At 32.6% G+C, this 12950-nt stretch overlaps 1 protein-coding gene across 3 annotated transcripts in view; it reads right to left on the bottom strand.

Moving 5' to 3' along the window:
- Positions 1 to 2936: 2936 nt before the first annotated feature.
- The window catches only part of GABRG1 (gamma-aminobutyric acid type A receptor subunit gamma1), a 61371-nt gene continuing 51357 nt past the window's right edge, over positions 2937 to 12950 (bottom strand). Inside the window, exons 9-10 of one of the 3 annotated variants that reach the window (XM_006198094.3) lie at positions 11732 to 11943; positions 2937 to 3422 (exon numbers count right to left, since the gene is read on the bottom strand). In XM_006198094.3, the coding sequence (XP_006198156.1) occupies positions 3153 to 3422; positions 11732 to 11943 (482 nt within the window). In that variant the 3' untranslated portion in view covers positions 2937 to 3152. Of the gene's footprint in view, positions 3423 to 10992; positions 11054 to 11731; positions 11944 to 12950 lie in introns of those variants that run through there. The other 2 variants (XM_072973726.1, XM_072973736.1) reach the window with 2 other exon arrangements.

Below are 12950 nucleotides of genomic sequence, written 5' to 3'. Positions count from 1 at the left end.
ATATATTTATCCGCATTGATTGTACTTTAACCTTCCGATAATCAGTTTTTAAAACTCTTTAATGAAAACTTTATCTTTAAAATATAATGCATCCAATGAATTGCCTAATTTCTCCTTACACTAACACTTTCATATTTAGTTAGATTTACTCTTGAAATTTGCCCTGTTCTTACTGAATTCTCAGTTAACCTAAGTTCTTTTATTTATTTTCTTCTCAGAAACTACTTGACATTTTAGGAATTGATTTCAACTGAGTCTATCTATGCAGTTCAAGAATAGATAAAATATTATCATGCAATTGTAAATCCAAGACAGTACAATCATGCCAGTCACAAGTTCCCTTCTCCATACTCACGTTCTCCATTCTAGAACCTGATCGCATATTTAGAGGATGACTGTATGTGAATTAGCACTTTTACAAATTGTTCTACTCCAATTATCCTTCCCTTCCTCCATATCCACTCTTTTTGGTCTATATTCGCGTTCAAAGCATTTAAAGCTGCCAGGAAACACAAGTGCCCATGATCCAATAAAATTAAGATACAATGTGTCTAGAGAAAGAGGATTTAAAAAAAACTATTTCTCAGAATGAAAAAACTAATACTTGCAAAAAGAGAGAAACAGAGATTAGACTGCATTCCCCTTGAAAGTAAGCCCTACTTGATTTCTTGTAAAAATAATCTAGCTATATTTTCACTTTTACAATCTCATTTTTAGAAATAATATTTGTACACTTCCCTTTTTGATCTGCATATTCAGATAGGACTGCTCAGACACCACTGGCTTTGAAAACAAAGCACTTGTTTTAATGGTATATACAATGGCTGTATAGAGAAAAGCATCTGTCATATTTTTATCAATTTTATTTCCACTTATAAATACTGTCAACATTTAAAGCCCAGTTAATGGAACACTAGTGAGACAGTCAAAGCTATTTATATTAAGCATTTTTAAGTATTTTTAAATATGGTCATGCTCAGATAGACTTGAAAGAATCCCAGAATTAAAATTGCCCCCATTATAATGAGCCGGCTATAGATTAGAGAATGTAAATAGCCATGATATTTTAGTGAAATGATTTATTCTTCACTGGTACTTCATTTTCCATTTACCTTTAGATTGATGTTTACTTTTAACATTTTTCTATTGAGTTATAGTCATTTTACAACGTTGTGTCAAATTCCAGTGTAGCGCACAATTTTTCAGTTATACATGAACATACATATATTCATTGAGATTGATGTTTACTTTAAGAATATCCATCAATACTCAGTGTTATAGAAATGAATGCATGAGCAATTTGTAAGTGAATATATACATGGCCAAAGTTTAATTTGGCTCTCCATTCAAAAAAAGCAGTGTCGGTGGATATTTGGGCATTATCATTTATCATGATTACTTTTTTTCTGAGGTTTTTAGCAAAGTGAAAAAATTCAGATGTAGGTGGTGGATAGACAGTAAAATGTATTTAGATTTAAAAGAACACTATGTATTCTAAAAATGTAAGTATAACCATGCCAGAGCCTAGTCAGGTATTCACTGACCACGTGGGGAAGTGTGCTAAAAACGAGTGACAGGTGCACAGGTGATAGCTTCCTCCACATGCCATGAGCTAGGCCTTGATCATAAAACGCTTCATCCTGATAGTTGCTCTTGGCAAATGGAAATAATTTTTAAAGGCTATCTCCAAGATCATTCTGGTAACTTTTCAGATAATTAGGTGATGGTGAATGACTAGAGAGTTCTTACCCATAGTTGATAGGCCAAACTAGTTACAGGAATAGAATAATTAAAGCCTAAGTTTGCCTTTCCTGACAACAAAACAGACATTTGGGAAACATTAACCAATAGGCTTTAAATGGCAGTAGGACTAAGAATCGAGAGCGCTCTCACACGCGGGATTGTTCGAGGTGCCTCCAGCAGAACTCCACCTTTAACGTGATTTTTGTGCCTGCTCCCATTTTCTAAAGAAGAGACGATCGTAATGACCATGATTTTGGGGCCTGCTTTATTTTCTAGAGAAGAGAATATCATTACAATTTATAAAAAAGTAGCAACACTGAACAGGTCCGAATTTAGGAGCTAGGAAAGGTGATGTACAACACAGGTCTAAAACTGTGTTCCAGAACACTTCTGGTCTCAAAAAATGTTACTAGTATGCATGTAAGACCATATCCTCAACATGAATTTCAACTCAGTTTGCTAGATACAAATTCTTTAGCCACAATGAGTAAATACAAACTCTGTTCCTCTATGTTTTTTTGTCAGTTTAAGGAATGTAACACTTTTGTAGAGGATTAAAAAAACCAATTATTTCTGCATTTACTTTCAGTGTTGGTAGATCTAAACATTTCAGTTTTCATCTCTTCATTCTTCATAAATACTATGAGGCAGAGAATAAAATGGTTAAATGTAACATCCTTTCTTATTTTTTTATCTTGTATTTAAAATAAACGAGTTTGATGATCTCCATTCAGGTTTGAGAATCACCAAATCTGTAACCAGTTCTATTTAATATTTTAGCAGAAAATAAACTGGATTAAAGATGAGGTAAAAACTGACCTTTTCTTCTTTAATTAATAAACAATTTAGAAATAAATTAATTTCTTCTTGGGAGTAAGACTTCTTAGAAATCAATAAAAGGAAATTGTGGCTTTATATTTTCAACTAGCTCTATTCCAAACAGAGCACACAAATAAAAAGGAAAAAAAAAATCAAATTAGCAATATTTTCTAGGCAAAAAATTATTACATAAATATTACACATTAGAGTAGGCTACCATTACAAACAAATGACAGATTATATTTAAATAATAAAATGTGTATTAAAATTAATTCGTCTTTGAAATATGAATCACAGAACTTATAAATTCAAAAGCCTAATATGTGCAAAAATAAAGAAAATTAAAGTACAAATATATAATACTATTTTAATATACTGGATTTTCCAACTAATCCATCTTACATAAATTTAAGTAAATTAATCTGAAAGCTGTTACTTTATTTACCTATGAAAGCCTTAAAATAGTTAAAATAACTTCATATTTTAACCACTGGTTTCTCTGCATTTTGAATTTAAACTTCATGTTATTGAAGTCCAGCAGACTACACTGGCTTTAGTCAGACATACGATTGTTGCCTAGTGAGTAGAATTTATAAGTAAAGATAACCAACCCAGTAAACCAGATTAAACAAGGCAAAAGCCGTTGGGAAAAATATTCGAGAATAGGAATCGATTTTGGCAATGCGAATGTGTATCCTTCCTTCCCTCCATGAGCCCGTTCTGCAGTCTTCAAAGCAACAGAAGAAACTGGCACAATCTTTGCCCTCCAGACACTGATACCCATAATCATCCTCCCCTTGGGGCAGAGCAATGCTATTCATTGGAATCAGAGTAGATCCAGGATGGAGTCCAGATGACATCTGAGTAAAACAATGAATGAGTTTTGAGGAAAAAACAAATCCAGCATTAAAAAAGATCAACCTGTCCCCTCAAGGCAAACTCTAAAAGACTGATAAGAAATAAAAATAATCTTATTTTCTCCAAATATTCAAAACAAATATCAAACAAATCAGACAAATATTCAGTCCTAACATGGTTTTAAACCATGATTTACTTTGTATCACATAACATTATTTTACATTACAAAGATTTTGCAGGAAAAAAACACTCAGAAAGGAAACATATTTTATACATTTAGAAAGTTGATCTATTAAAATATAGTTAACCATGAATCCTATTTTAAAATGAGAATAAACTATATATTTTTATGATATTTTACAGTGTAACATTTACAGTGCTCTAAATATCTGTTGGTTTGCTATGGTTACATTCTGCACTTTATTTTAGTAATAGCAAGGATAGATAGTAAAGATGATATTTTGATAAAGCTGAACACTTTGAGAAGCTGTGAATGAATCAAAATGATATGAGGTTTGCAGTCGTGGATAAGGGCAAGGCCACGTATTTGGGAGAAAGAATGTGCAGGAGTTAAAAACTCAAATTTGGGAACAACTGGTGTTCACAATTCTGCTCATTCTACCAATGTAGTTGTCTTCATAGCTGAAATGATTTTAGCACCTGATTTTTGTGATGGTTGTGATGAGTAAGTTTCATAACATGTAAAATGATCAGTGCTATGTCTTGCCCAGTAATAATAGCTATTGTTACTATCAGAATTATTTGGGACTCATGTCAAATTAAGTCTTTATGGTACTAGGTTTTAAATAAAACTTAAATAATAAGAATAATTTTTATAAAATTAAATATAAATATAAAATATAAAAAATAAAATATAAAAATTGAAGCATGGCCAGGATACTGTGGAATATTAAAGCCATCATTTTGGAGTCTGGATATGTTGGACTATTAAAGCCATCACTTAGGCTGTAATTTATATAAAAATATAAAAATTGAAGCATGGCCAGGATACTGTGGAATATTAAAGCCATCATTTTGGAGTCTGGATATGTTGGACTATTAAAGCCATCACTTAGGCTGTAATTCCAGCTCTGCCCAGTAGAGTCCTGCAACTTTGAACAGGAAGTCACTGCTCTTTTGCTGTACCATATACACAGACTGTTTGATGATTAAATGAGATGATATACATAAAGCACCAAGCAAAATATTTGAAACATAGCACGTATTTAGCTGCCAATCAATAGCATTTATTGTTGTTGTAATTGCCGCTGCTACTATTGATTCCTGAAGAGGATATATCAAAATTGGCTATAAAATATGTGCTAAAGCAAACAATAATAACAACAACAGAAACTTGGACCTTATGAAAATGTTACTGGAAAGAAATACATTAATGAACACATGAATAAAATGGCAAGTAAAATATGAATGAAGATTGCCATTTTAGTAACTCTTCATCTCTTAGGACTTCCAGGTATTTCAGGGGTTACTTTAAGATGTGAATCTCACAATTTATAAATAAGTCAGTGGTTTTATGATCTAAACACTGAATACAATGCTGAAATTAAAACAATAGTTTTAACCTGACCTTAAATTCTAATGAAAATGTTTATGAAATTTTTTCATGTTAAATTTTGAAATAAATACATCTCAAAGCCATGAAAATTAAACATTGTATGAGAAAGAGCTAGAAAATTAAACACACAAAAATGAGAATTTCTCAAAATTTGGACCTATATTTAAACCCATTTTATTTGTAAGAAATACAAAATCTAAACCACTAAATATTAAACCTTAAGTAGATAGAAAAAGAAGCAAAAAAATCACAGTGATATTTTAAAAAGCTAAATGCATCATACAAGTTGTAATATCCATATTAGAAACAAAATATGCAGCCTGAAGATAAGAAGCAATGCCTTAAACACAAATAAATTCATGACTCCCCTTGCCTGGATGCAGCATTTAAAAAAAAAAAAAAACAGAGGCAGTATATTATTAAATGTTAATAACATCTTTTGAGGTTCATACTTGGGGATACTTGACTAGACTCCTAATTTTAGTGGAGCACTAAAATTATGTACAGAAATGAGACAAATTGGTATTCATTTTCTTGTCACTTACTATGTTTATAACCTATGTTTTAATGTTAATCGGAGTGAAACTGGTTAAAATACCAGTTTGTTAGTTGGTAATTTCAAGATGATAAGGCATAAAATCCATTCCATATATCACTCAGAACTGCCTTATATAAGTGGAAAGATGGTTATTTGATGGAAGAGAGCAATTGTACATAAGAGAGATAACTAAAGATTAAAGTGCACAAAAATGGAAAAAATCTGCAAGTGGACATTTAAAAAATGGACTAATCTCTGGTGCTTAAAATCATGGAGAGTGTCTACTGCAGTGACCCTTTAGATTGATGCTTTTCTAGTTTCCTGCTGCTTCCTCCAAAACACCACAAATTCATAAATTCAAAGAACCTACGCTTCATTGAATGATGAATATGACTAAAAATCAATTTTATGTGCTAAGAAAAATAGCCAAAGAGCTGACACATTACCAGTAAAATAGTTTTGATACATAGATTTGTGACCTGGAAACCACTGACAAATTGATTGGAAGACTGTACACATTGCAAACCTCACTTTTCTGAAGTACAACTATATAACCCACCTTATAATTTCTCAGATAAAGATCCTGCTGCCCCCAAAATAGCAAACATTGTATAAATAAAATAAATCTGTTTAAATGATAAAAAAGAAACAGCACAATGGAATAGAATTTTCTTTTACTTCAAATGATGTAGTTCTGAGAATAGTTCTGAGAATATGCCATTTTTTTTGTTATTTCAAAAAGTCACTAAACATATAGCTGAACTTAACATTTTGAGACATCAATCCCATTTCCCCTATTAAAGATATGTATGTGTCTGGTTATAGCTTAAATATTCTACTACTTATAGATTAATCATATAGTTAAGCACATAAAATATATTCTAAATGCCAAGACATACTAATATCAAATAAATAGTAAATAAAACATTTATGTACAAAGTATATTTATGTATGCATTTATAGAATACTATAATTACTATTTAGATTATATACTGATACCATTAATAATGTATTATGTGTTAGCAATATGATTAGCAAACACTATTAGGCCATGTTATTGATACTATGAAATACTAACATTATTATTTTAAATTTATAATTTAAAATGTTGCACATGAGAATGCCACACTAAGCATAGGTGTTCTCCACTTCACTTTCACAAAATCCTAGTCAAGTATCAGTCAGGATTTCAAAAATTACAAAATCCACATCAGTGTTAAAAACAGATATGAGGTGGATTTGGGTGATGCTGAGGTCTCAGTTTTTGTATTTCAGAAATTAGAAGTTAATGGAAATAATTATCAGAGGAAAGTAAAAAAAAAAAAAGTAAAAGAAAAAGAAAAGAAAAAAGAAGGAAAGAAAAGAAAAGAAATACAACTAATTCTGAGGGTTGGGACCAAAGTTGTGGAGCAGAGAATTTTATTCTTCACTTGTACATTTATATATTGTGTAATTTAATTTGTTTCAACAACGCACAAGTAACTTTCTTGATGTATTTCACATTTCACCAATATCTAATAATCCTTCCTGGGAGCTTTGCCAAATAACATTACAGGAAAGAAAGTTTATAATTTGTGAAATTTTGTATTGATGCAGCTTTTCATTATTTTTGTGCTCTGAAAGGTATAAGAATGTTTATTCATATACATATGCACTGACTGAAAATAAGATCTTTCCTTTGTGGAGAAAGTGCTATGGGTTCGGGATTGTGGGCAAAAACAAAAAACAAACAAAAACAATAACAAAAATCCTTCTATACATTATCTCCATTCTGATACCTTAGTTCAACTCTCAGTAATATATTGCTTCTTGAGCTATTGCAATAGTCTTTAAGTTTATCTCACTGATTATTTTGTCATTCAGGTATGTACTCTATACTACCAATAACTGTCTTTCAAAAACAGATACAAATATGCCATCTTGCTTAAAAACATGCATGACTTAACAGTGCTGATAGGGCCAAATCTAAATTTCTTGACGTGACTCAGGAGACTCTCCATATCTTGGCCATAAACCACTTTTCTACCCTCAACCTGGATTATTTTCTTTCCTAATATTTCTATTTGCTAAACCAGCACTATCCAATAGAAGTTTCTGCAATGATAGAAATACTCTGTATCAGTATTGCCCACTAGTTACAGGTAGCACTTGAAATGTGACTAATGCTACTGAAGTACTGAATTTTAAATTTTGCTTTATTTTAATTAATTTAAATCAGCCTAGCCATGTGGCTAGTGGCTAGCTGTTGTATTAGACCAGCAGCTTGTGAAAAATACCAATCTACTTTTTATTCTCATACGTGAAGTCGCCTCGACTTGGCTCACCTGGTTTCTTCTGTCTTACTCTTTCTAATCTCTTCTCCTGAAAACTGCAACTTATTCTCCAAAGAACTAGTGCAACATTGTCACACTTTCTCTGTAATTTTCTCTATCACATTACTTTTGGAAGATTTAGTTTACATACATTTTGAATATGTTATTTACACCTGAAATGGAAGAAGGCTACCTGCTCCACTGTGGCTTATGTTTACAGAGCCTCTTCTCAACGTGATGTGCTTGCTAATAAGTCAGTGTATCACAGGCCATGTTACATGATGTCTCCAAATTTCCTCAGTGCAAAGGATAGGCCACTTAGGTCAGCCTTGTCGTACCTGTCTCTCATTCAATAAGAACATCTTTTAAAATATTTTTAACTTATATCATAGAAAATATTCTGTGACTGAAGAAGTATTTGAAACCAGTTACCTAATTGCTAATATCCTTTGTTTACTTTTGATTTTTATATTGAACTGTTATTTGTCTTATACTTTATTATCTTATGTTTACATTTCTAACGTGTTTTTCTACAATTAGATTTAAAGATCCCTGAATGCAGAGAACACATTCTATTGTTACTCTCTTCAAAGTGTCTTATCCAAGGTTAGTGAAATAAACTTCTGTTGCTTAATATTCTAACCAATTGAGAGATAACAAATAAGCAAATTCTATCCTCAAATGGGTATATCAGGTCCCTCATATAGATATAACATGGTTTTCTGAGATTTCTTATTTATGGGCTGAATATTTGTGTTTCAACGTGAAATACCCTTTTTAGTTGGCTGGTTTCCTGCTATTGCTTTTCTGTGATCTTTACCTGTTTAATAAAGGATCTTGATTCTATACTTCAACATAGTTAACTTACTAGATTTTCTTGAAAATAAGTTATTGACACAAAAACATCTGAATCATATTCTCAGTGAGTAGAAATAAAAACAAAACAAAATGTTTTGGATGGTAATATGGGCCAAGTTAAAATGTTACTGACATTCACAATAATAAAAATAAAGAAGAAAGAAAGAAATACGGACATAAGAGAAGGGCAGAAGGAAGAAAGGAAGAATGAAAGGAAGGAGGAAGGAGGGAAGGGGGAAGAAGGAAAGTAGGAGGGAAGGGAAGGGGAGAAAAAAGGAGAGTGAGAGGGAGAAAGGGCAAGAAAGGGAAAGAGAGAGGAAAGGCCAAATGTGGAAAGTAAAGTAGAAAGCATCTGTATTAAGTTATGTTTTTCTTAGAGGGGTCATGGAAGCTAAAAATCTATTGTGTTCAAATATCATGTCTTCCTAAGTAAAATAAATTGGGATTTTCTGGGACTCTCAGCTAAGCTGTCAAAGAGATGTCAAGATGGGGATTTTAGTTTCATTTAATAACTGATATGCTGAACTTTCAGTGACTTTGAAAGCAAGTTCTTTGGTCCTGGCCTATTGTCATAAATAATTTGGTGAAGCAAAGGGAAACGTTGGATTTCAAATCATTCAGAATTTTAAGCCTGAAAAGTAAAGTGGGGAGATGGAAGGAGAAAGAGAGCGAGAGAAAGAGAAAGGAAGGTAAACTCACAAACAATTGAAACAGGTATAAAGGCAAGATGCTGCAAGATTTCTGGGTCTAGACTTGCATTTGATTCTCCTGGGCAGAGCGGAAGAAAAAGACAGATCCTACGAAGCCCTTAAATGGAACATTTTGAGACAACAGCAAGCAGAGTTGTCTATTCTTCATAAAAGTGTGTTCTGATTTACCTGATTAGCAAGACCATATGGCTGCACACTGAGCTAGGCAGGGAGTCAGATCTGATTACTGATCTAGTTTTTCACTCCAAGTGTCATTTAGTACTGAAGGAGCTCATGAAGCATATAACTGAATAGAAAGAACAGACTACAGAATTTTATTTTGGATGGCTCTAAATAAAATATATATTTTTTGTACCCAGGTAGTCAATTACATGTCAGTTTAACTTTTTGATATTTTGCAGTTTAGTGCTTCAAAGCACTTATTTAATTTTTTATTCCTTAATTTTTCGTCTTTAGTATTTTGCTTCCTGGGCTTGATGCTAAAATTTAAATACTCAATATACAGATGTTTTTCTTGGATAACTATTCTAGAACAATATCTAGAACATGAGTATCTTTAACTAGTATTTGATAAACAAATGATTAAATGAACATCATAATTTTAAAGTTTGCACTCCAATGTTTCTGCTTCCTGAGTAAATGAGATGTCTGGTAATGTGGTTGAGAGACAGATCTGGAGTCAAAATGATTATCTGCAGTCCTACAATAGCCACTTATTGGTTGAATGGACTTAGATAATATTAGTACCCCTATTACATATTCTTAGAATGAAATTCGAGAATCCATGTGAGATTGTACATTGCCTGGCTTATAATGTTAATTAGTATTATTCTAAATACTTTCATTCACAGTTTCCCAAAATAAAAAGTCAAGGTAGCAATTGAACAGAGCTGTGGATGAGGAAATGATGAAGTGGAAAATCCAGAGAGGATGCCTGGCTTTGATTAACGGAAGACAGTATAGCAAATGTCTGTTTTTCTTTAACTAAAAATTAAGCAAATGGATATTAAGGTTGAAATTGTTGCCCCCTGATGCTTTGTTCATTCAGAGGCCATAGCATGTCCTGTAGATAAGCTAAAATCATGTGATGCTGAGAGAGTCACAGACTGATTCTACAATGTATGTTCTCAAATGCCTATCACCAACAGTGTGCTCTTTCTTAGTATATTGTGGGACTCTGAAAACAAATTGCAAGTCCTTGGAGTATAACATAAAAAGTAAAATATAATTTTAAAATATGGCAAAGTTTTATAAATAAACTAATGAGAAATGGGAAAAGGTAGAAAAAACATTGATTCCTAGAACTTACAAAGTTAGAACATGGAAATCTCCAAGCTTCATTATATACACACCATGGTAGGCTTACAAGCTTGCACCCATGCGTAACTGCTTTATACAGTTTTCATGTTTAAAGACATTTTGGAACAAATTTTCTTTGAAAACATTTACTGGAATCAGCAATGAAGTGTCTTTTTTGTCAATTCTGGAGAAACAGATGTTTATTTTTCTGAGTCTTATGAGAACAGGCAACATAAGGAAGGATTACAAACTTGAACTCTGGCACTAAAAAAGATCTGAGTTTGAGTCTTGGGTCCTTCACTTCCTAATGCTGTCCTTGTGCAAATTACTGAAATTGTATCTACAAGCATAAATTAAATCATGCATGTAAATGCTTAGAGGAGTTTCTGGCATGCCCAGTAAGTGTTATATATTACTTTAAGTTTCTTATAATTGCCATTATAAAAAGAATTATGGTTAATTATCCAATATTAAAGTATTTTAGAACCAGTAGAATTAATTCTAATTTATCAACTTGATAAGTTAAGGTAGGTATATGCTTGGGAAAGGGGAGTAAGAGAATAGAAATATACAAAAGCCAAAAAGATGTCTTTTCTATGACACAGAAAGCTATGTCTCTCAAACACAGCTGAACACTAACACTAAAGAGGGATCTTTATTTCTAAAAATTTAGCTAAATTTGTGGGGCACCCCTGTTAGAAATCCAAATCCTAACACAAAAATAGATTCAAAGGGGGATTTAAAATAATTTTTCAGATACAAAGAATTTACCACTTAGGGAAAATTTCATAGTGTGAGAAACCACTCTTCATAAAGGTGATCCAAGACTCTTTTCTAGGGAAAAATGTAAGTAAACTTTTGTAGGTGGGCAATGTTCAGTACCCGAGTTTGATCTTAATATGATTTATGTTTTGTCAGGGTACCTCAAGCATCTATATCAGTCTAAAAAAGTATAACATGAGAACTCAAAAGAGTATCTCTTACAGTAATAAAAGAGAGGATTTTTTTTTTAACATACCGTGGCCTTATTTTTTAGCTTTCTTTCTCTAGTAGTTTTTCCTTTTTTGTTGCTGGTAAAATAATGCAAGGTGCCATATTCCATCAAAGCTGCAAAAACAAAAATGAAACAAACAGAAACAAAGAGATCCATCGCAGTCACATAGGAAACCTTGGGTAAGGACTTCCTGGCAATTGTGCTCAGCGTAGTCATAGTCAGCACTGTAGTGATACCTGTGGAAGGAGGGGAAGGGACACAGATGATGAAAAATAACATAGACTGTTTTTACCCTTCCAGCTGGCTTGGCAATATTGTGAGTGGAAATAAACAATGGAAACAAAAGAATGTGATTACCTGTGATTTACAGAAAAAAAATTCTGGTAACCATAGCGACATTGTGTTCAACGTGTTCTTTGCATCTGTGAGTTTTAATCATCTAAATTCTTTGGACTGCAAATAGTTGACACCCCATACCCACCCTTCCCTTCCTCCATAATAATACACCATCCAATTTTCAGCTGGTCTGTGCCTGCCTGGAAGAACAACTATAATTGCCAGCTGCTTTCAGCTATATGTGGCCACAGACTGAGATCTCACCAAGAAGAATAGGCAAAGGGTATTAATGACCAAAAGATGCCATTAAAGAGACAGGCAATACCTTTCTTTCCTTCTTCATTGTTTCTGCTGGAATACAATGGCCAGAGCATCAGAACCCATCCTAGACCTCTACCTAGTTTAATCTACAGTGATTTTAGGTTTCCTGCCACACAGTTAAAATTAATCCAAACTAGTATAGTATGTTTTATAACTTGAAGTAAATCTATTTTCTAGTCTTGAAGTTTCAGTAAAGAAAACAGGCAAAATGGTATCAAGGGAATACTTTTGAAGCACAGATTAAAACTTCATATTTTGAAGGATTGAATGTATAAAATTGGGATAGCCTCCTGGACCCCAGGTGTGTTGTGTAGATTTTTGGGGGTGTCTGTTTCTCTTTATCCATGACCTTCTTGATGGTTCTTACCTAAGGGAGGTGGAGGCTAAATTTTAGGCCCCCTAACTCACAGCTGTCCAGACTATATCTCTTCCTATCTAAACTGCCTTCATTCTCATTCTTTCTCTCATGAAATAAGACACCATGAGTGGAATTGTTTACTCTCATAATGCCAAATGATTCTTAATTTGGCTGAATATTTATAGAGCCAAATATTCGGGTTGAGAAAAAAATAGAAAGGATGTCTTT

Source organism: Vicugna pacos, chromosome 2, assembly GCF_048564905.1.
Source record: "Vicugna pacos chromosome 2, VicPac4, whole genome shotgun sequence".
In the NCBI taxonomy this organism is placed as follows: Eukaryota; Metazoa; Chordata; class Mammalia; order Artiodactyla; family Camelidae; genus Vicugna; species Vicugna pacos.
This window is presented reverse-complemented; position numbering and strand designations above follow the sequence as displayed.